This window comes from Anolis sagrei, chromosome 5 (assembly GCF_037176765.1).
Source record: "Anolis sagrei isolate rAnoSag1 chromosome 5, rAnoSag1.mat, whole genome shotgun sequence".
In the NCBI taxonomy this organism is placed as follows: Eukaryota; Metazoa; Chordata; class Lepidosauria; order Squamata; family Dactyloidae; genus Anolis; species Anolis sagrei.
In genome coordinates this window covers 186,515,573-186,538,963 of record NC_090025.1, presented here as the reverse complement: position 1 = coordinate 186,538,963, position 23,391 = coordinate 186,515,573, and the positions used below count along the sequence as shown (strand labels likewise).

General features: G+C 42.0%; 1 protein-coding gene across 1 annotated transcript in view; it reads right to left on the bottom strand.

The window, feature by feature from the left end:
* GYS2 (glycogen synthase 2) overlaps window positions 1-15,330 on the bottom strand; it is a 48,611-nt gene extending 33,281 nt beyond the window's left edge. The window contains exons 1-4 of the mRNA XM_060776530.2: window positions 14,736-15,330; window positions 4,593-4,774; window positions 2,904-3,095; window positions 1,006-1,191 (exon numbers count right to left, since the gene is read on the bottom strand). Of these exons, the coding sequence (XP_060632513.1) occupies window positions 1,006-1,191; window positions 2,904-3,095; window positions 4,593-4,774; window positions 14,736-14,856 (681 nt within the window). The 5' untranslated portion in view covers window positions 14,857-15,330. The remainder of the gene's footprint in view (window positions 1-1,005; window positions 1,192-2,903; window positions 3,096-4,592; window positions 4,775-14,735) is intronic.
* Between the last annotated feature and the right edge of the window lie 8,061 nt (window positions 15,331-23,391).

Genomic DNA, 23,391 nt, shown 5'->3' with positions numbered 1-23,391 from the left:
ACCTGTGTCTTCAGGGGGCGTGTAACTCTGTCCAATAGAGGCTGTAACCCTATGCCCTGTTCAGCCTTATGACTGACAGGAGTACCTCTATCTTGTCTGGATTCAATTTCAATTTTTTCACCCTCATCCAGACTGTCACAGCTGCCAAGCACCGGGTCAGGTCCTGAACAGCCTCCTTAGCAATAGGTGGAAAGGAGTAGTAGAGTTGGACATCATCTGCGTACAGATGACATCCAACTCCAAAACTCTGGATGATCTCCTCCAGCGGCTTCATGTATATGTTAAACAACATGGGGGACAATATTAAACCCTGCAGGATCCCAAAGGTTGCAGAGTCAAACAGGTGTCCCCCAACAACACTTTCTGGGAACTGTCTTCCAGGAAGGATCAAAGCCACTGTAACACAGTATCTCCAAACCCCATTCCTGCGAGGCATCCCAGAAGGACACCATGGTTTATGGTATTGAAGACCATTGAGAGATCTATGAGAACCAACAGGGACAACTCCCCCTGTCAAGATTCCTACGCAAAAGGCGACCAAGGCCATTTCAATTCCATGACCCGGCCTAAAGCCAGATGGTGCCAGATCCAGATAATCAGTTTCCTCCAAAAAACACCTGGAGTTGCGAAGCCACCACACATTCCATGACTTTGCCCAAAAAGGGGAGATTGGACACAGGCTGAAAGTTATTCAATTGAGTGGGGTCCACTCAATAGTTCGTGAGTTGAAGGGAAAGATCTAATTGGACTACAGCCAACCCTCCACATCTTTGTCTTCTGTATGCAAAAATTCAATAAAACACAGTTTGAATAAGAAAAATATCCAAAAAGAAATCTTGGTAAAACACTTAGGGAAACAGAGAGTGGACATATGTGCAAGAATGGAGGTCAAGCAGAGCAAAGGAGGCAAAATGACAGGAGCAGACCTAAGTCTCTTAGGTGTAGGAGCACATTTTAAAATGAAGCATTCAACAGAGAAAAGAAGAGCAATGCTGCCCCCCTTACCTGGTCTAGATGGTTGTAGAAGTCTATACTTGCTGCACACAGGTACCTCCCCAGCAGCGTTGCATGAGTTGTGAAAATGGTCGCAACAGGGATCTTCCTAAATCGAGAGAGGATCAGGCCAGGTCCTGCTTGCCATTCGTGGAAGTGAGCAATAACGTTGGGTTTGTCTTCTAATTGATCGGTAAGCTGCAAAGAGTTTAGAAATTGACACGTTATTTGATCTCCTTGACTTTATATACAGGTATTGGACATTCTGGAAAAACTCCATAATCCAAAACACTTCTGGTCCCAAGAATTTTGAATAATGGATAATGAACATGCATTAATTAAGCATCTCTTCCCCAAAACCTGTAAATTGGTGATCCTCATAAACCCATGCAACTGTGATTAGAAGGCAAATCTGTTACTCACAAGATCAACACCTTCCTGCCCATTTGACTGCCTCTCTCACCTTCCCCTCTTTCCTTTTTCTCTGTATGATTTTTTTTTTTGTCATATCAGGAGCGATTTGAGAAACTGTAAGTCATTTCTGGTGTGAGAGAATTGACCATCTGCAAGGACGTTGCCCAGGAGATGCCAGGATGTTTTGATCTTTTACCATCCTTGTGGGAGACTTCTCTCATGTCCCCGCATGAGGAGCTGGAGCTGACAGAGGGAGCTCATCCATGCTGTCCCCGGATTCGAACCTGCGACCTGTGGGTCTTCAGTCCTGCCGGCACAGGGGTTTAACCCTCTGCACCACCAGGGGCTCCTGTATGATGATCTTGGGAAGACATTTACCAGCTTTTACAGATATATTGTCCTGGTCTCTGTGCTCCTTCAAATTGGAATTATCAACAAGTGGGTTCATGTGGTTTGGATGTGTTCTGCTTTGACTTGTACATCTCCAGAATCTCTTTGAATCTCTAAGTTTGGGATCTGGTCAGATCTGAAGTATCAGCTGAGGATTTTTCTGATTTCTCTGACATCTCAGAAGATGAACCTGTCAGTGTTAGAAGTGAATTACAGCCAGATGAGGCTGGTGTATTGGATTCCAGTACTCGTTCCCAGGCAACAACAGGGGAAAGTGAAAGTCCCAGGTCCCCTGGGAAGCGGCCTTTCATCTAATGGGTAGTTTTCACGAGAAGCTAGATTAGGCTTGAGAATGGAGGGAGTGAAAAATAGACTAATTAGATGCTCTGAGAAAATCTGTGAAAAGACTTTGAAGCCTAGGTGCGTTTGCCATGATCTCACTGCTACTTGGTCAGGCTTAAATTAAGGAGTGCTGGCTTCAGGTCTTTCAGAAGAGACAACGTTGCCATAGGGATGGCTGGATATTCTGTCTCTGCTCTCAAGTCCATGATCCAAGTATTCTCAAGTTTCCTGTTCTCGTTTATGCCTTTGTTTCCTTGAAGGGTTTACCTTGGAAAAGTTCTTGCCTTCGTGTTTATGGATTTATTTTGAAGTACTGCTATGAATTTTGGTTCTCCTGATGTTATGTATTTTATAATTTTTGGATTACTGCTATTTTGTATTCCCTATTCTGCTGATCCCTTTTTGAACTGCCCCCCCCCCTTTTTTAAACCTGCTTTCTTCAATAAACAGTTTTAGATAGAACTACTGGATTATGATGTGGTGCTGGGGGAACAGGTGTATTCAGTGCTAGAGTGCAACAAGTATATTCTTTATTTCCATGGACCATGGTAATATTGTTGATAAGATAGTAAAAGATTTGGGGTATGGTATGGATATGAAATGTGTTGTTATATGTAAATAATAGCAAATATGGCCTATTGTATTGTTGTAAACTTTATTTTTACTTCACCTTGAGCATATTGGTATGGACTGGCTATGATGACTATTTAGAGTAAGTGCATCTTATTATATCTGTGCAAGGTGCAAAAATTTAGACACAATACCTCTTTCAAGAACCAGGCAGTTAATGATCCAAAGATGAGTGAGTCATTTGCTTCTCGGTCGTGGTAAGGTATTCCGATGTGGCTTGCATCCCAGAATTCCCCTTTCCATTTGTCGAGATTCCAAGCTGCTGATCCTATATCGAACAACACCACATATGGGCTCCCTTCTATGAGCCACCTGCCAAAATACACCTGTTAAAGACAAATTGAGTTGTTAAGTCCAACCCACTGGGTTGGTGTTATCCATGCTTCCTGCTCAATCTACCAAAAGCAGATTATGCATTCCTTTCATTCAGTGATTCTCTAAAGATGCATCTGAATGTGTTATGGATAATTTTTGAGTACTCAAAAATAATTTGGGTAATCTATCTGTTCTACCTGTTGTAGAGGGAGAGGTCATCATCTTTGGATGGTCTCAAATTTGTTTCTGTCATTAGATGAATGTCAATTATGACTATTCCTAATCTGGCCATAGTAATCCAAATACTGGTACCTTCAAGATTGGAGTATTGTAATATGCCTTGTGTAGAACTTTTCCTGAACTTTGTTAGATGGCTACAACCTTATTCAATACAGCCTAAACAAGATGCCAAAAATTCCATATTTGGGGATGCTGAACTTCCATTAAGACAGCAATATATGCTTCATGATATATACATATATGAACAATATGTTAACATTGTCAAGAACTACATGGTTATGGTAATCAATATTTTCATTTGGAATTTTGATAGAATACAAACAGCATCTTTATGATTTTCAACCTCACATGCCATGAGCTTCAACTTTCCTTATTACTGTTTTGAACACCTGTCAACGCGATATGCTCATGATGAAATACCTCAGCTTGTTGCCAGCTGGATATCGAGCCAGGTTCAAGGTGCTACGTTTTGGCTCATAAGGCCCTATATAGTTCAGGACCAAGTTTTTTGAGAGTATCTGCCTTTTTAAAGTGTTTGATCTTGGTGCAATATAAATATAATACTTCAATCAATGTGAAGCTTATATATTAAACGCCTAAAACAAATGTGAACCCAATAAGCCAAAAGGGGGAAATCGTTCAAAAAAGGAAAACAATGGACAACTGGATTTCAGCTCCAAATTCCTCTAAATAGGAGAACCTGGCTCCAAGAGATTTGTAGGGAAAGGGTAAATTTCCAATTTAAAGCTCCTTACACACATACAAATATGTTTTTTGTCAGAAAGGGGTTTTTTTAGTAATTAGAAGCAACTGTTTGATTTTGCATGTGTTTTAACCATACAATTTTGCATGTATTTATCTCCATTTTCATTGTATTTATTTTGACACTAAAAATACAATGGCCAAACACAATGGGAACAATGCAAATAAGCTCAGTCAGTCAGTCTAAGGTCATTCTGAAATCTGACTGCATTATCCAAGGCCTGGAAAACTAAGACTCAAATCCCACTAAGAAGACTTGCAGATAAATGACTTTTTAACCATGTAATTGGATAAACAGGGTTCCTTTTTCAAAAATAACCTGTAATGAATTGACTTTGCAGGACTAATACCTGTGCAAACGGTGAGGGGGTTGGCTGAGGTTTGCCGAATGTAACTTTGACTGAGACAAGTGTGGCAAGCAGAAAGACAAGAGCATTAACTGGATCGGTTAATCTCCTCCGAGTCCGCTTAGTTGCCTCAGGAAACAAAAGGACAATCTTATTTACCTGACACCCATTGTCCTGCATGATATCCATTGCCTTTTTCACGGCTGGACTGGGCGGTTCACAGACTTCCACCTGCGTTTTCATGTTGTGTTCAAAATATGGGCCAATAAGGAAATAATTCTCACCCCACTCATCCAAGGTGATTTTGGCTTTGGTCTGGATCACTGTGTAGATGCCGCCGACTGGAAGAGAATAAGCACAACATAATAACAGAAGGAGGGTAAAACTCTTAAGTCAATGCAGATGGAGTATTCAGTTCTTTATTATGATTACAGTGCACATTAGGGCACAAATACATTATACATTATTTAATTCAGGAAATCCATTATTTGATGGGTTGTTGCAGGGTTTTTGGGCTGTATGGCCATGTTCTAGAAGCATTCTCTCCTGACTTTTCATCTGCATCTATGGCAGGCATCCTCAGAGTTTGTGAGGTCACAGCCTCTGAGGATGCCTGCCATAGATGCAGACCCCACAACCGCTGAGGATACCTGCCATAGATTCAGGCGAAATGTCAGGAGAGAATGCTTCTAGAGCATGGCTATATAGCCCAAAAATCCTACAACAACCCAGTGATTCTGGCCATGAAAGCCTTCCACAATACAATTATTTGATGTTCTAGTTTCCTTTAGTTCTTATGTTCGTTGTAATCTAGGTTGGATATCCTTTATCTGGAATTCTGTTGTAAAGCAATACTTTGGGTTTTGTGTGTTTTCCACCTATGTAACCATGAAGCCAACAGGAAATTACCTGGGGAGGCCAAGAGCTTGAACACTATTCCCATCCTAAATCCCTCGACATCACCTTATATTGAACACGAACAATTAGGAAACATTGTATGAACACCAAGCAATAGCATCCTGTGGAAACTTACTGGCAGAGCAATGGGTGTAGACCCAAAATTAATAAAATAAAAAAAAACATCAGCCTTGGCCTTGTCTTACTCAACTGCTGAGTATGCCTGGCCTGTTTGGCACAAGTCTGCCCATGCGAAGAGGGTGAATACAGCATTGAATGAAACATGTAGGATAATCACAGGATGTCTCAAACCTACACCTGTCAATAGACTCAACAATCTATTTGGCATTGCCCCCCCCCCCCCCCACCAGACGTGAAGTTGTTGCTAACTGTGATCAGAGGTGGCCCTAGGTAACTTTCAACAGTAAGCAAACAGTATTTTGGTGCCCGCCCCAATCAATCACTGATATATATTTTGTGTTCGTTGTGGGAGTTCTGTGTGCCATATTTGGTTCAATTCCATCATTGGTGGAGTTCAGAATGCTCTTTGATTGTAGGTGAACTATACATCCCAGTAACTACAACTCGCATATGTCAAGGTCTATTTTCCCCCCAAGAGCGCCTCAAGAGCACCCCTGGGCAAAATCAACTATACTGCAAATGCTTGCTTTGCGTACTGGGTTGAGCCGCCCCTGACTGTGAGAGAAATAAGGTTGAACACTGTGAAAGCCATCCACAGCATAGCTATCAGCCGCCTCCCAGTAGATTCAAACCAAGGAAAAGTTACACGAGAACCACAATTCCTCTAATGTTTCCCCAGCAACACCAAAAGTATCCCTCCGGGCAGCTAAACCAGGCAATTCCAACTGGATGGCTCCTCACTAGGGTCTTCCTCCAGGGGCAAAACAAGAATGGGCAACTTGGAAGTCCCTGAACAGACTCAGAAGTGGAGTGGGCAGATCAAAAGACAACCTGGCAAAATGGCACTAGAAGAATCCTCCACCTGTGTGACTGTGGAGCAGAACAAACAACTCTGCACCTTTATGCTTGCCCACAATGCCCTGCCTCATACACAGAGGAAGAACTGTTCAAAGCTACAGACAATGCGGTCGCTGTTGCCCATTTTTGGTCTAAAATTATTTAGCCACTTGTGTTCCCTTTATTTTATCAGTTTTGTACTAATTTATTGATGCAATGCTTTTGACATGACATAAATAAATCTGGAATTCCAAAACCCGAAGTACTCCAAAATTTGAAACTATCCACACAAGTGGCTAAAATCGTGACACCATTGCTTTCTGATGTTTCAGTGCACACAAACTGTATTTCAGACACATAAATGCCGTGTAATAAAATTATCTTTGGAATATGTATATAAGATGTGCTGGCAAAAATGAGAATTAAAGATTCAACTGTATGCTGTTCTGTTTTTATGAGCCTGATCAACTTTTTAAAAAGATTGTATAACGTTATTTTCAGGCTGTGTGCAGAAGGTGGCAGTGAAACATAAACAAATGTTGTGTTTAGACGGGTCACATTTCCAAGATAGCTCATTATATAGATACATATACAAATATAGGTACTCCAAAATCCAAAGGATCCGAAATACTTCCAGTTCCAAGCATTTCGGATAAGGATACTCAGTTTGTATATTATCCCAGTTCCTTTGTTACCAAGCTCATTTGATCAGCAGATGTTATCAGAACCTATTTAGTTTCAGAGGCATTTGAAAATCCACCTGACATCAAGACCAGACATCTGGGGAATGACTGGAAAGGCACTGTAATGCCCAGAACAAGATTACTGTGCCATAATCTATTTCTGAAAACTCAAGATGGTGTCTTGAGGCCCAATGCTGGCTAGTTTTCAATGGCTTGATCCCTGTTAATAGTCTATGCTGGTCCCATGAGACCAGTTACAGGAGATGAGAAAGCCTTCTGCTTGTGACCCTAGAGAACCACAGGTGATGAGAGCAGAGCCAACAGGTCTACATAGACATGCCCTTTCTCATTCTCAATACAAGGACTTAGAAATTGATTTTTTGGATGACATCTTCCAAAATACTTCACGTAAAATGTCTATGTTAGCCAAGTTCGTTGGGAGCTGTAGTCCCAAAAGTAACCTTCTCCAGCCTTGCAGGATTAGACATGCTAGATATGATGACAGATTAACTCAACAATGTCCTGTTTCTCTATGACCAACCAGATTCTGAAAGCCCATATACACAATACAATGCACTTCCTGTATCTGTGAAAGATATGTTCCAGGACTTCATGTGAATATGCAAAAATGCAAGTAATAATAGACACTATTTCATTAGGCATACCGTAGAGTTGTGCTGGAGTACCTATGCTATGTCCTTCTATGGTCAACTTCTGGTGGAAACATAACATAGACTCATCTGAAGGACCTAGAAAATGCCTAGCGGAGACATATTTTGTCAGACACAGATAAATGAAACTGTGGATACCAGCCCTGTGGTTATTGGGGGTGGAGGGCATACCTTTATCACTGCTTGTCTACCAGCAAGCAGTCTCCAGAAATCCACTTCAATGCTCCATTCAGCTATTGTGAATGAGTCTCCATAGCTATGTCTCAAAGGAGGATTCAAAGATTGTAGCCATGTCGATCCTTATTAAATAATATGTTCTAGCAGGTTTCCACCCAAAGGATAGCATTTTTCAAGCTAGTGGGTTCTATTTCCTCATTCAATCCCAGCTGCATCAAAAATAGAGATAGTAACCTATGTCTATTGGCATTACAATAGAGATAGGGTTCTATATACTTTTGCTAAGGAAATTCCACTTCTGATCCACCTCAAACTACTATGAGTATTTCAACTAAGCTTCCAGAACATAATAATTGGGAAGGGGGAGAGGGCAAGAGAGAACATGATAATCCAAAATTCCTAGTGATTCAACCTTAGGAACTCTGGATCTACTTTAGCATGATGTAGATTTACATGATCTTCTTTCTCAAACCTGGTGCACAGCAATGGGACAAACTGGGCAGACTGTTCCATTTGCTTCTTCTTGCAGTGATTTTTCTGCTGACGCAGTCCACACCCGCTGCGCCCAACAGATCAGCTTTTGGCTACTTAGGTAGCTGTGAACTCAGCCTGCCATAGTAATCTAAACGCAGCATCCCTAAGATGATAAAAAGAGTCCTGGCCATCGTAGCACGTGGAATATACAGGCAAAGGCAGTGCCCATGTGCTCCAATTGCCCTTACTTTGCAAGTAACTGTCAGCCACTACTGACACCACATTTGCACTTATGGTCGTTTTTGTGTGTGGGATGGGTGGGAATTTTGTAGTAATGCATAAAGATATAAAACTATAATAATCATAGGTCAAAGTAGTGATTGTGACTTATAAAGCCTTATATTGCTTATGTTGAGGTTGTCAGATGGACTGGATTTCCCAATATGAGCCTCTGAATCTGGCCACCTTCACAGGTATGGCTGGTGGAAACTCAAGGAAAGGCCTACTTCGTGACGGCCCCTATATTTTGGAATTCTTCCCCGAGGAAACTAGAACAGCCCACTTTTGCTATTCTTCCATCAACAGATTGACATTTTTATTTACTCAGATACACTTTTGGAAAGGAAGATTTGCTTTTTAGCTTGCTTTAACTTGTATTGTATGACATTTTTTAAAACCCAGTGTGTGTTTTTGGTTAATAGTTTAATTAGATCTAACCTTTTAATGCTTTTCATGGTAATATTTTAAAGGTGTGTAGGACATCTAGAGAGAGTCAGTATGGTATAGTGGTTTGGGTCTTGGAAAATGACAGTGGAGACCAAGGTTTGAATTCATTCCCACTCAGCCATGAAAACTGTTACTAGTCACACAGTCTTAACCCTTTAACCTAGGAATCACATCCAGACACAGTGAAGACATTTGCCCTTGTGCTTTGCTACTCTGCTGCTGAGTACACATGCCCAGTGTGGAATACATCTCACCATGTTAAAACGGTGGATGTGGCTCTTAGGGAGACATGCCGCATTATCACAGGATGTCTACACCCAACACCACTGGAGAAATTGTACTATTTAGCCAGTATTGCACCACCTGACATCCTCCAGGAAATAGCAGCCTGTAATGAAAGGACGAAGGCATTGACATGCCCAGCCCATCCTCTGTTCAGCCAGCATGCCAACCCCTTAAATCAAGAAATGGCTTTCTAAGATCAACAGAGATACTTGCAGGAACACCTCAGCAAGCGAGAGTCCAAAAGTGGCAGGCTAAAACCTGGAACCTCAATCAGTGGCTGACACCAGATAAGAGACTCCCTCCTGGGCACACAAAAGACTGGAGCTACAACATGTGAATGTGGAGAAGAGCAAACCACATACCACTTACTACAATGCAGTCTGAGCCCAGCCACATGCACAATGGAGGACCTTTTCACAGTGACACCAGAGGCATACCAAGTGGCCAGGTTCTGGTTAAAGGACATTTAGTACAATGCCAAGTTTAACTTTGTTTCTGTTTTTAAATACATTGTAACTGTACCCTCAACTCGCTTCTGACACAATAAATAAATAGCCCCAGAAAACCCTGTGATTGGTTTGTTTATGATCACCATATGTTGGAAACTACCTGAAGGCACATAATAGCAATAATAACAACAATTGTGCTAGACTGATCTTGGGAAAAGGTGGGATATAAATGTTAACAACGATAGTTGGTATGTACACTGTTCCCAGTTCTCTTGGAACTAGAAATTCGAAACAGAGCAGATGCTTGAATCAGACAATTAGCCCATCTAGCTCAGTATTGTTAACACTGTCTTGAAGAACCTCTCCATTTTCAGGAAGGGTTCTTTACTATCCTTGCTTGGAAAGCATGGAACTGAATCTGTGGATTTCAACCTGCAAATAATGTACTCTGCCATTGAGTTTCAGTCATTCATGAGAACTGGGAGAGCAGAGCATTGAGTATGAGCCTAGAAAATGCTAGATGCCATAGTCCTTCTGCTATTTCTTCATATATGATGCATTATACTGCACTTATCAAATTTTGCCAGGATTTGTTCAGAGTTGGTTTTGCCTTTCCCTTTCTTGGAGGCAGCATGATGTGCCCAAGATTGCCCAGTGGGTTTCCATGGCTGGATAGAGATTCAAACCCTGCTTTCCAGAGTCCTGGCACAATATTTAAACTATTATATGCTGGCTCTCAATTACAATCTCCCGTCTTTGTAAATCTTATTGCAAAGGGTGTAAATCTCCCATTACTCTAAGAAAATCGAGTTGCTAAAACAATAATGGGGCCTATAAAGGATGTGGGCTGCATGCAATCCACTTCTGTGCACTTTCTGGAGTTCACTAACCAAACACATACAAATAATAGTGTTCCTAGAGACCTAGGGAGGTTGTCAAAATTTTGTGTCCAAAACCATTTTGTGGGGTCTTTGTAGGATAGAAAATACAACATTCAAGACTTCCCAACCTTAGCCCACCCACATGCTAAGGTTGCCCTGGCACATCCATCTTCTGTACCCTCACATTTTCAGCCACTAAGATATCAGAGGCCCACCTAATATTTGTCCTCTTGTGGTTAAGATTTAGCGATAACAAACTACTCTCTCAAATAATCTTTTTTATCTTTACCCGCACATAGAGGGAGAGAGGGGAGGTCAATCATTTACTCATCGGTAATTCATTTATGCTACTACAGCATTGTAGAGTTTGTCCCAGAGCTCAGTTTGGGCTGTATTTTTTTTGGAATATAAAGTGCTCTTGTTTTGTTTTGAATGTGTAGCTGCTCTACAAAAAGAGCAACATGGGTGGTTTTTGGACATTCAAGGATCACGTACTTGGATTCCACTCTTATGCACACAACAAATCAGTAGGTTCAGGCAAAAGTTCTTAATAACTTCTGAGTTACTACCACATTCTGATGCTGCTTGGCCAAAGACGTTCAGGTTTTCATCAATGAAATATTATCGGGTATGCAATCCATTAGCCATTAGCAATAATAGCAAAAAGAAAGTGGTAGAATGATCCACTGTCTTTTCTCTTCCTCTGTCATTAGGTTCTAGGATTATTCCATCAGCGTTGCCTCTGAAAAATCCTGCAAATCTCTTGGGAAGACAGGTGGACAAATGTCAGTGTGCTGGAAGAAGCAAAGACCACCAGCATTGAAGCGATGGTCCGTCAACTCCACTGGACCAGCCATGCGGACCAGCTGTGTTGTAGAAACTGAAGAGGCATAAATGGAGGGCGAAAGGGAGAAACATGCCAAGAGGAAGGCACGTCAAGCCAACCCTGACCTGGACCGCCTTCCATCTGGAAACTGATGTCCTCACTGCAGGAGAACATGCGGATCAAGAATAGGGCTCTACAGCAGTGGTTCTCAATGTTTTCAGATGGTTTTCAGATGTTTTCAGCCTCCAACTCCCAGAAATCCTAACAGCTAGTAAACTGGCTGGGATTTCTGGGAGATGTAGGCCAAAAACATCTGGGGACCCCAGGTTGGGAACCACTGCTCTACAGCAACCTACGGACTCTCCACCAAGACACCACATCTGAAAGACAATCATCCTTGAGCTACAAGGGATCGCCTAAGTAAAGGAAAGGTATCATTCAGTTGGAGCCCCCGGTGGTGCAGTGGGTTAAAGTTGACCAAAAGGTCACAGCTTCAAATCCGGGGGGTGGCGTGAGCTCCTGCTGTCAGCCCCAGCAAATGTGAGTAGATTAATAGGTATCGCTCCATGCAGTCATGCCAGCCACATGACCTTGAAGGCATCTACAGACAATGCTGGCTCTTCAGCTTAGAAATGGAAATGAGCACCACCCCCCAGAGTCGGACATGACCAGACTTAATGTCAGAGGAAAACCTTTACCTTTACTATCATTAGAATGCTAAGAGAGAGAGACACTCTCATACCAAAAGTTTGAACTGGATGCTTTCAAAAGGCTTTGCCAATTACACCAAGGTTGTCGGTCTGAAATTTGTAAATGAGACATTTGCTTTATTTGTTTTATCTAATAATAATATAATAACAATAACTTTATTTTTATACCCCGCCACCATCTCCCTAAGGGAACTCAGGGTGGCTTACATGGGGACAAGCCCAAGAATCACAGATAAAACATCAGCATTAAAATGGATCTTCCAAAGGTTCTGGTGGGTTGTAGTTAGTATCTATGCTTGTGCCTTTGGTTGACTTCCATGCCAAAGTCTTCAACCTGAACAGATTTTGTTTTCATAACCAGAGTTGTTGTATGAAACAGTTCTCGCCAAAATGGCCAACATTATCATTATACTGAATTCTGAACTTCTGTGAGGTATTTAATGGGTTTCCTAATGTTTGGGCATAATGAAAACAATGGGGTTTTGATGGAAGTCCTGCCAAAAATAATTTAGTACAGTCAAGCTATTAATAGGCATATAGTTCTGTGTTGTACACAGGACTTAATGGACCTTGGAGGTGAAAAGGGCGGACACAATTCTAAATATTCTCTAGATTTCATCATTGAGTGTCTTCAGTGATGAACAATGTCATTTGGGAAGGGAACAACTGTCAAAACATTCCTTTTTCAGAAATCAAAAAATCTCAAAAATCTAAAATTGTTTGCACAGGGTGCTCAGATAGTGACACCTTTGCTTTGTGATGGTTTAATGTTTCATGCACAAAATGGTTAAAAATATTGTATACAATTATCTTCAGGCTATGTGTATACATGAAACGTAAACATTTGGATTTGGGTCCAATCTCCAAGATATCGCATTATGTATGTATATGTAAATGCAGTTATTAAAAATAAAAATAAAAAATCCAAAACTCTTCTTGTCCCAAGCATTTTGGATAAAGAATACTCAATCGATAATTAATGTGATGCCTTGAGCCTCATAACAACAACAACAACAAAAACAACAATAATGTTTATTGATTAACCCTTAGGCAATATCACAATACCATACAAACAACAAGCCTTGATAAGACTTGGTTACACTCTATGTCAGTGTTTCTCAACCTGGAGGTTGGTACCCTTGGGGGATCATGAGAGGGTGTCAGAGGGGTCGCCAAATACCACCAGAACACACAGTATTTTCTGTTGGTCATGGGGGTTCTGTGTGGGAAGTTTGGTCCAATTTTATCATTGGTGGGGTTCAGAATGCTCTTTGATTGTAAGTGAACTATAAATCCCAGCAACTACAACTCCCAAATGTCAAACTCTATTTTCCCCAAACTCCACCAGTGTTCACACTTGCACGTATTGAGGATTCATTCCAAGTTTGGTCCATATCCATCATTGTCTGAGTCCACAGTGCTCCCTGGATGTAGGTGAACTACAACTTCAAAACTCAAGGTCAAGGGCCAGTATTTTCCGTTGGTCATGGGAGTTCTGTGTGCCAAGTTTGGTTCAATTCCATCATTGGTGGAGTTCAGAATGCTCTTTGATTGTAGGTGAACTATAAATCCCAGCAACTACAACTCGCAAATGACAAAATCAATCCCCGCCCCAATCCTACCAGTATTCAAATTTGGGCTTATTGGGTATTTGTGCTAAATTTGGTCCAGTGAATGAAAATACATCCTGCATATCAGATACTTACATTACAATTTATAACAGTAGCAAAATTAGAGTTATGAAGTAGCTACAAAAATAATTTAATTTTGGGGGTCACCACAACATGAGGAACTGGATTAAGGGTTCGTGGCATTAGGAAGATTGAGAAACACTGCCCTATGTAGTGAGTTAAATAAGACACTTATAACAATACAGTAAATAAATATGATAAAAGTGAATATATACATCATATTTCCTTATCATCTTTACTCCGATCAACTATGATCATAAGAAATTTCTCTCCCTTCTCTAAAGGGAAATTTTTAAGGTAAGACATTTTTCCTGTTCAATAATGAGACTGCCAACGATTCCAAGCCAAACCCTAATTCAAAACCATGACACCTCTGCGTCCATTCAATCTTGGCCTGTTTGGCAAGGTGTGCAAAATTTTTTGTATCCTATGCAAGCTCAGTCTGTGTAATACAGATATCCCCAAATGGCAGAGAACTTTTATAGACAAGAGCATCTCAAGATAGGCTGGAACTTGCACTTTTTTACTTTTACCAACTAGAGATCATACATGGTTATATAGTTTGTTTACATAAGCTACAATAGACTGCGATTCAGTGTGGCCACATCCATCTGGCGCTTAGAGAATTTCATTCAAATGCCAAAGATGATTCCTAGGCACCTCAGTTGCTTTTAACCCCCTTTCTTTACCTCCAAGTCTTCATTCATAACATTTGCACCCCTTCTCCCACCCCATTTAGGCAATAACACAGCCAGAAGTCAAGTGCTACCAATTACCTTCTTGGCCAAAATATAGGTACCAAGTAGTTTTTACTTTTTTTAACCTTCTAGATAACAAAAACCCTTGGTACAAACCTTTATTGGTGACTTCCCACGCCACTTCAAACAGCAATAGATCCTCCACTGGGAGATCTTCATCTTCCCATTGAGGTAGCCCATTGAGAGAGGTGACTGAAAGGGATCGCACCAAAGGCATTGCTGATCCTAGTATTTGTGCTGGACAGAACAATCTTTTGTAATTCTTTTTCAGCAATTCCCTTTCGAAAAGTTAACTTTTGCCCTTCTGGTTGATCTTGCGGTTGGCGCAAGAGAGAAAGATCAGCTTGAAAAAGTCAAGAAACTGGGAAAAAAGCAAAACTTGTTCAGAATACGTGATGGATAATGGATTTAAAAGAAAAACACTGCTTGATCACCAGTCTTTGAACTGGCTCAGCAAAAGCCCCACAGTCTTGCTTGCTTGGAGAGGTGATCGCTGTCACTGTTGGCTTGGAGGTTCAGGGGACATCCCAATTGGCTTGTAAGGTGAGGGCAAACACAGGCCGCGAGGGATCAGCCAAAAATCACCGACAGCCTCACAGTCTTGAAAGCCCCCTGGCTCAGGGATCAGGGAGACTGCTCTGAATTGCCTTAAGCCAAGGCTCGCAGGCAGGAGAAGGAGGATCAGGGCTTAATACCACTCTGTTTAAGCCCTGCCCCTTCTCCCTTTCCCACCACACACATGGAGAGATCACAGTTCAAGTTGGTTCCAGAGAAAGTGTGTTTGCATTCTGCCACTTTGGAGGAGTGGGAAACAGTATTTTACAAGAATAACCATCAAAGTAAGCCTAAATTCTATACCACGGGAAGGAGTATCATGGGCCTGGGAAATGCAGGTAACCTAAGAGACAGCAGAACATGCTATCTCATTCATTCTGTCCCTACTACTCTTTTTTTCATATGTAAACTACCACCATTGCACCTGGTTCCACCCTGTCATGTACCACAAACCCCTTTTTTTAGAAGGATGTATTTTGATTAAATGCAGACTGGTGTATCTGCCAATATTTCATGGATGAAAACTGGGGGCCTATCCAGACAGGGCACAAAACACGCACCCTCTCGCATTTTCACCTGGTTCATCTAGACAACATCTCAGGGAAAAACTATTGCTTTTGACACAAAGCTGAGAACCTCCTCTTTGTGCCGAATTAATTTGATGGTGGGCTAGAGTCACGCTATAAAGACTCTACAAGGAAGGGAGAAGACTGAGGAATGGAGTGGATTTTAAAATAATTTGAATTTATCAAACAAGGAAAGATATAAAAATAATCCCAACGCTGCTTCACCAGTTATAATGACCTAACACCAAGGAACTACTTTTTTGCAGGGAGAAGGAACAGGGACTTCTGAAATCGTGAATCCCACAAGCTGCCAACAATTATAATGAATGTCACAGGAGGGAGGTTGATAAAAATGGGAAATATATTTATTTATTTATTTACTTTATTTGTATACCGCACTCTCTCAGCCCGTAGGTGTCTCAGTGCGGTTTACAGCCAGGTCAATATACAAAGTGCACAACAGCATTTAAAACAGTAACTAAGGCAACTACATCAATATAACAATACATCAATACATCAATATAACATCAATACATCCATATAACTAATCCATCACGTCTCATCAATAAAGTCATAATCCGATTTCCTTGTCCATTATTCCAAGTTCCAAGATCAATCAATTGGTTGCACTGCTTAATTAAACGCCTGTTCAAAGAGCCAGGTCTTTACTCTTCTCTTGAATGCCAGCAGGGAGGGGGCCAATCTAATGTCTGTGGGAAGGGCGTTCCACAGCCGAGGGGCCACCACTGAGAAGGCCCTGTCTCTCGTCCCCACCAGCCGTGCTTGTGAGGCTGGCTGGATCGAGAGCAGGGCCTCCCGGGATGATCTTAATGTCCTAACTGGTTCATAGGGGATGATGCGTTCAGATAGATATATAACTGTGTATATATATATATATTTGAATTACGTCTGAACTGAGAGGATTTTTTAAAAAGGCCTCTTCAATTGGGTACACTACCACCTTATTGTTTAATATCCCGGCTGAGTTGTATGTGGAGAGGATACTTAGTAACACCCTTTTGTGTTACAATAGTGTTTTTTCTTTCAGAGGGTTTAAATTACCAATGACATTCACACACAGGCTGACGTAAAGTGTTAACTATAATAAAACGTTTATTTAACAGGCTTAAACTTCTTCTGGTACAAATGCGTAGTGGTTTCCATAAGTTACTGGTACATAAGCTTCTGGTTACGTTGGATGCACAATTCTTAGATGGGTTTGGGTTCAAACATATTGGCTAGTGGAAAAGCCTCCCCTCTTAAATTGAGTCTACCTGGAGGCTGAAATGCAGAGGGTTCCCTCTAGTGGGCTGTGGATCAAAAATGTCTTGGTATAAAATATTTAAGGGATGGTTTATAGCACATTTTATTGGAGATGCCAACAATATAGAATTATAAAGCATGTTCTCTCATATGAGAAGATAGAGCTTTTATTGAAGACTTTTCAACAACACTGCCCATTTAACAAGTGACACATTTGTATCTAAATCAGCATCTCATTCTCTTGCAGCTCTCAAAGTCTGAATAATTAAAAAAAGGATTATATTGGGTGAATCATCACTTCTTTAGACGTGAAATGTCCAGGTTATGGTTATCATCGTAGTGACAGTGTGAGCCTACGGTGACTCTAACATGGGTATGGTTGTTCAAAAGGAATTTCCCCTTGCCTTCCTCTGAGGCTGAGAAAGTGCAGTTTGTGCAAGGTCAACTTCCCTGGCCAAGTGGGGGTTCGAAACTTGGTCTCTAGGACCAGAATGCTCTTTGGTTGTAGGTGAACTGTAAATCCCAGAAACTACAACTCCCAAATGTCAAAGTCTATTCTCCCCAAACTCCACCAGTGTTCACATTTGGACATATTGAGTATTCATGCCAAGTTAGGTCCAGATCTATCATTGTATTGTCGAAGGCTTTCATGGCTGGAATCACTGGGTTGTTGCAGGTTTTTCAGGCTATATGGCCATGCTCTAAAGGCATTCTCTCCTGACGTTTCGCCTGCATCTATGGCAAGCATCCTCAGAGGTAGTGAGGTCTGTTGGAACTAGGAAAATTGGGTTCATATATATGTGGAATGACCAGGGTGGGACAAAGAACTCTTGTCTGTTGGAGCTAGGTGTGAATGTTTCAACTGACCACATTGCACTGCAGACTACCTCAACCATAGCAGAGCACCTGATGAACCAATCTGGACACAGCATATTATTTGAGAACACCGAAATGCTGGACCACTCTCACAACCACCATGTCAGACTACACAGAGAAGCCATTGAAATCCACAAGCATGTGGACAATTTCAACAGAAAGGGGGAAACAACAAAAATGAACAAAATCTGGCTACCAGTATTTAAAAAACCTCTAAAATTACAACAGCAAAACAACAGAGAGGAAACAAACAAGGACATCTAATCACCTCTCAACAAAAGATTGCCCCAGGCACTGCCAGGCCATAAAATGCTAATCAAGGTGGCCAACGGAAACATTCATACCTAGCTCCAACAGACAAGAGTACTTTGTTCCACCCTGGTCTTGCACAGATATATAAACCCATTTTCCTAGTTCCAAAAGACCTCACTACCTCTGAGTGTGCTTGCCATAGATTCAGGCGAAACGTCAGGAGAGAATGCCTCTAGAACACGACCATATAGCCCGAAACAACCTACAACAATCCAGATCTATCATTGTTTGAATCCACAGTACTCTCTGGTTGTAGGGGAACTACAACTCCAAAACTCAAGGTCAATACCCACCAAAATCTTCCAGTATTTTCTCTTAGTCACAGGATTTCTGTGTGCCATGTTTGGTTCAATTCCATTGTTGTTGGAATCAGAATGCTGATTGTAGTTTAACTATAAATCCCAAGAACTATAACTCCCAAATGACAAAACCAATCCCCCCCAACCCTGTCAGTATTCAAATTTAGGTGTATCGGTAATTTGTGCCAAGTTTGGTCCAATGAATGGAAATAGATCCTGCATATCAGATATTTACATTATGAGTTATAACAGTAGCAAAATTACAGTTATGTAGTAGCAACGGAAATGATGTTATGGTTGGGGGTCACCACAACATGAGGAATCGTATTAAGAAGTCGCGGAATTAGGAAGGCGGTGCTAGTCCATATAAATCCATGATAATCATATCTAAGAAACTAGAGCTGAAGTGGTCTATCCAATGCCACTTTCTCAATCAGTGCTCTGATTTTTTGTGTGTTGTTGGGCTGGAAGAAACGTCAGGTGTTTTCATTGCTTACATCTACCAGTAGAGGTCTCTACAGACCAGTTTAAAATATTCCCTTGTTAAATTTCAATTTTAAATCCCCAAAGAGAGATTGCAGACTAGAGGAATCAGGTGTGATGATGTCAGGTTACCTAATCTTTAACTAGAAGAAGAGTGAGGATCAGGGAATATGGGCAGCTCCATTGCTAGTCTGACTATGTGTAAAATGGATAGTACCACGCAGAAATGTGAACCTGATCTATTTGTTTTTCATCTCTACTACTGAATTATCCCTACTACTGAATTATTATTTGAGCTGTGGTGCTGGAGGAAAGTGCTGAGAGTGCCTTGGACCGCGAGAAGATCCAACCAGTCCATCCTCCAGGAAATAAAGCCCGACTGCTCACTGGAGGGAAAGATACTAGAGACAAAGTTGAAGTACTTTGGCCACATCATGAGGAGACGGGAAAGCCTAGAGAAGACAATTATGCTGGGGAAAGTGGAAGGCAAAAGGAAGAGGGGCCGACCAAGGGCAAGATGGATGGATGGCATCCTTGAAGTGACTGGACTGACCTTGAGGGAACTGGGGGTGGTAATGGCCGACAGGGAGCTCTGGCGTGGGCTGGTCCATGAGGTCACGAAGAGTCGGAGACGACTGAACGAATGAACAACAACTGAATTATCACAACCTGCTGTTCACACTGGAAGATAAATGCATCTATGTTTATTCACAAGCCATTTGCTGACTGCCATAAGCTGAGAAAGCCAATGTAAGTGGTCCTTGTCAACCTTGCCAATATCCAAAAGATGCTGTTCACACTTAAACCTGGATAGTTGTTTTGTGTGTGTGTGTGTGTGTGTGTGTCAGGAGCAACTTGAGAAACTGCAAGTCGCTTCTTGTGAGAGAGAATTGGCGGTCTGCAAGGACGTTGCCTAAGGGACGCCTGGATGTCTGATGTTTTACCATCCTTTTGGGAGGTTTATCTCATGCCCCTACATGGGGAGCTGAAGCTGACAGAGGGAGCTCAACCCATGGGACACATGGATGTTTGATGTTTTATCATCCTTGTGGGAGGCTTCTCTCATGTACCTGCATTTATTTATTTATTTATTTACTTCACTTGTATACCGCCATTCTCAGCCCTAAGGCGACTCATAGCGGTTTACAACAATCAAGCAAAACAAGGCAAGCAAAACAAGGCAAACAATCAAGGCAAAAATTCAATGCAGTATCAACAGGTACTTAAAAACAGCTAACACAGAAGCAAGTTAAACACTTTAACAATAATAGACAATCAGTCAATTGGCGTCTCATAACTGGAATCATGATCCAAACTCGTCAGTCATAGTTCCATTTCCTGAAATTCATTGAACTGTTTATTCAAACGCCTGTTCGAATAACCAGGTCTTCACTCTTCTCCAGAATACCATCAATGAGGGAGCCAATCTGATGTCCGTGGGAAGAGCGTTCCACAGCCAAGGGGACACCACTGCGATGCAGGCGGGATCGAGAGCAGGGCCTCCCCGGAAGATCTCAAAGTCCTAGTGGGTTCATAGGTGGAGATGCGATCGGACGGGTAACTTGGGCCAGAACCGTTTAGGGCTTTATAGGCCAAAACCAGCACTTTGAATTGGGCCCGGTAGCAAATCACCAGCCAGTGGAGCTGGCGCAACAGAGGGGTTGTATGCTCCCTGTGTGCCGCCCCTGTTAGTATCATGGCTGCTACACGCTGGACCAGTTGAAGCTTCCGAGCCGTCTTCAATGGCAACCCCACGTAGAGCGCGTTGCAGTAGTCTAAACGGGATGTAACAAGAGCGCGGACTACCGTGGCCAAATCAGACTTCCCAAGGTATGGGCTCAGCTGGCGCACAAGCTTTAACTGTGCGAATGCTCCCCTGGTCACCGCTGAAACCTGGGGTTCCAGGCTCAGAGGTGAATCCAGGATCACACCCAAGCTGCGAACCTGTGTCTTCAGGGGGAGTGCGACCCCATCCAGCACAGGGGAGCTGGAGCTGACAGAGGGAGCTCAACCCATGGGATGCCTGGATGTTTGATGTTTTACCATCCTTGTGGAAGGCTTCTCTCATATCCCCGCATGGGGAGCTGGAGCTGACAGAGGGAGCTCAACTTTCTCTCCCCGGATTTGAACCACTGACTTATTGGTCAGCAGTCCTGCCGGCAAAAGGGTTTAACCCATTGCACCACCGGGGGCTCCCAAACCTGGATGGGCCAACTTTGAAGCGTAGTGGATTATTACAAGGAGTTATCATGATTAAATTTGCATGAAAATCCAATATATTGTGTTGCTGCACATTTACAAATATTTCTCAACCAAAATTAGTCAAGTATCCATCACCTCAATGGATTTAATCCACACTAATATACTGATTAAACAGATTTACTCTGGCTGAAACTAAAATGTAAGCTTTTGTGTGGATGTATTTAATTGAGACATAGAGCACCCATTGTTGTTGTGCCTTCAAGTCATTTCTGACTTATTGCAACCCTAAGGTGAATAAATCATAGGGTTTTCTTATTAAGATTTGTTCAGTGGGTGTTTGCCTTTGCTTTCTTCTGAGGCTGAGAGAGTGGGGCCTGCCTAAGTTCTTCCAATTGGTTTCCATGGTCAAGAGTTTCTTTGAACCCTGATCTTCAAAGTCATTGTCCAATAACTCAAAAACTATTATAACCCTCCGGCTTCATAATCTCCAACATGTCATTCATGGTACGCAACATCGGAGTGTGGGCAGGATGTTAAATGTTACTAATGAGGAAGATCATATAAGTTAGGAGAAACTACTGTGGTTTGCTTTTGTTTGAGTCTACAGGGAAGGGAGCCAGAGTCCACTCTGAGAGAGTCAGAGTTGCAAAATGGATTCATGTGACTCCATTTTTATGGTAGCAATACACGCTTTGTTTCCTTTCCTTCTAACCCCTGGCCCAGAAAAATGGTTGACCGCAAGACCTAACCACAAAATCCTAGTATCTGAAAAAAACCCAGCCCCAGAATAGCTGTAGATGGCCCACTGACTTAATTCACATCCCGTTCTGCAAGATGTACCAGACAGACAGACTTCTCGTTTTGAATTCCAGTAACTGAATGTTGATATCAGCCTTTCCTGGAGACATGTAAGCTTGAATGATCAGCTCAAAACAGGCCTCCGCTCTAACTTAGCCCAGAAGTAGTGTGTTTGAACAGCTTTCCTAGTGATGCCAAGGACATAAAAGGATGGCAAAATCTAAGCTTCCAGAAGGCACCCATCAATTCAAGCTTTTCTGTATTTCTGAATACACAGCTCTTAACCAACTGGGGATGACTCTTTGCCTATTTGAGTAAAAGCTTCATCTTCTAGGAGGAATAAGGTGACAACTCTTTTCTGCCTTCTCTTCCCTTCTCAGATACATGAGAGAAGCCTGCCACAGGCTGTCCCCTGGGCAACGTCCTTGCAGAGGGTCCATTCTCCCACACCAGAAACCACTTGCAGTTTCTCAAGTTGCTCCTTACATGAAAAAAAATTAAATGAATTCAAACTACCTTGGCATTTTGAAGGTAATTTGAAGCAATTGATACAAGCTGAGGATGGAGGAAAGTGGGAGGAGAGAAACTAGGACATTTTGGAAGTGGCTGGAAAAATGGGAGGACAGAGAGTTAATTGGGAGTGTCTCTGTCAAATTGGGATACTTGGAAGGTTTGCAGCATATCAAGGTTCCCTATGAATTTTTCCCAGAAGAAATATTTCACCCAAAGCAACAGACTAATGCTAACACATTTCCTCCTTCCTAATGTTAAAATTGCACTTCTACTCAGATTGAACAGAAAAGCCTGAGAAGGGTGATGATTCTGTTATTCCTACTGTTCTGTTATTCATTCAGTCGCTTCTGACTCTTCATTACCTCATGGACTAGCCCACGCCAGAGCTCCCTATCGGCCGTGGCCATCCCCAGTTCCTTCATGGTCGAATCAGTCACTTCAAGGATACCATCCATCCATCCATCTTGCCCTTGGTCGGCCCCTCATCCTTTTTCCTTCCATTTCCCCCAGCACCATAGTCTTCTCTAAGCTTTCCTGTCTTCTCATTATGTGGTCAAAGTACTTAATCTTTGCCTCTAATATCCTTCCCTCCAGTGTGCAGTCGGGTATTATTTCCTGGAGTATGGAGTGGCTTGATCTTCTTGCTGTCCATGGCATTCTCAGAATTCCTACTGTACAGAAAGAAATTTTGTTCCTTCAACCCGATGAGTCAAGAAAAATCCAGTCCAATTTTCCATCTGATTCACAACCAAATGGGTGAATGTCTTCCCGGCTACTGCATTATGGCCCTTGCTCAGCAGGCGGCACTGTTGGTAATACTGTAATTCTGATTGGCGTGGGATTGTTTAGTGAGAATGAAAGAAAATGATGCTTTATACTTGTTAT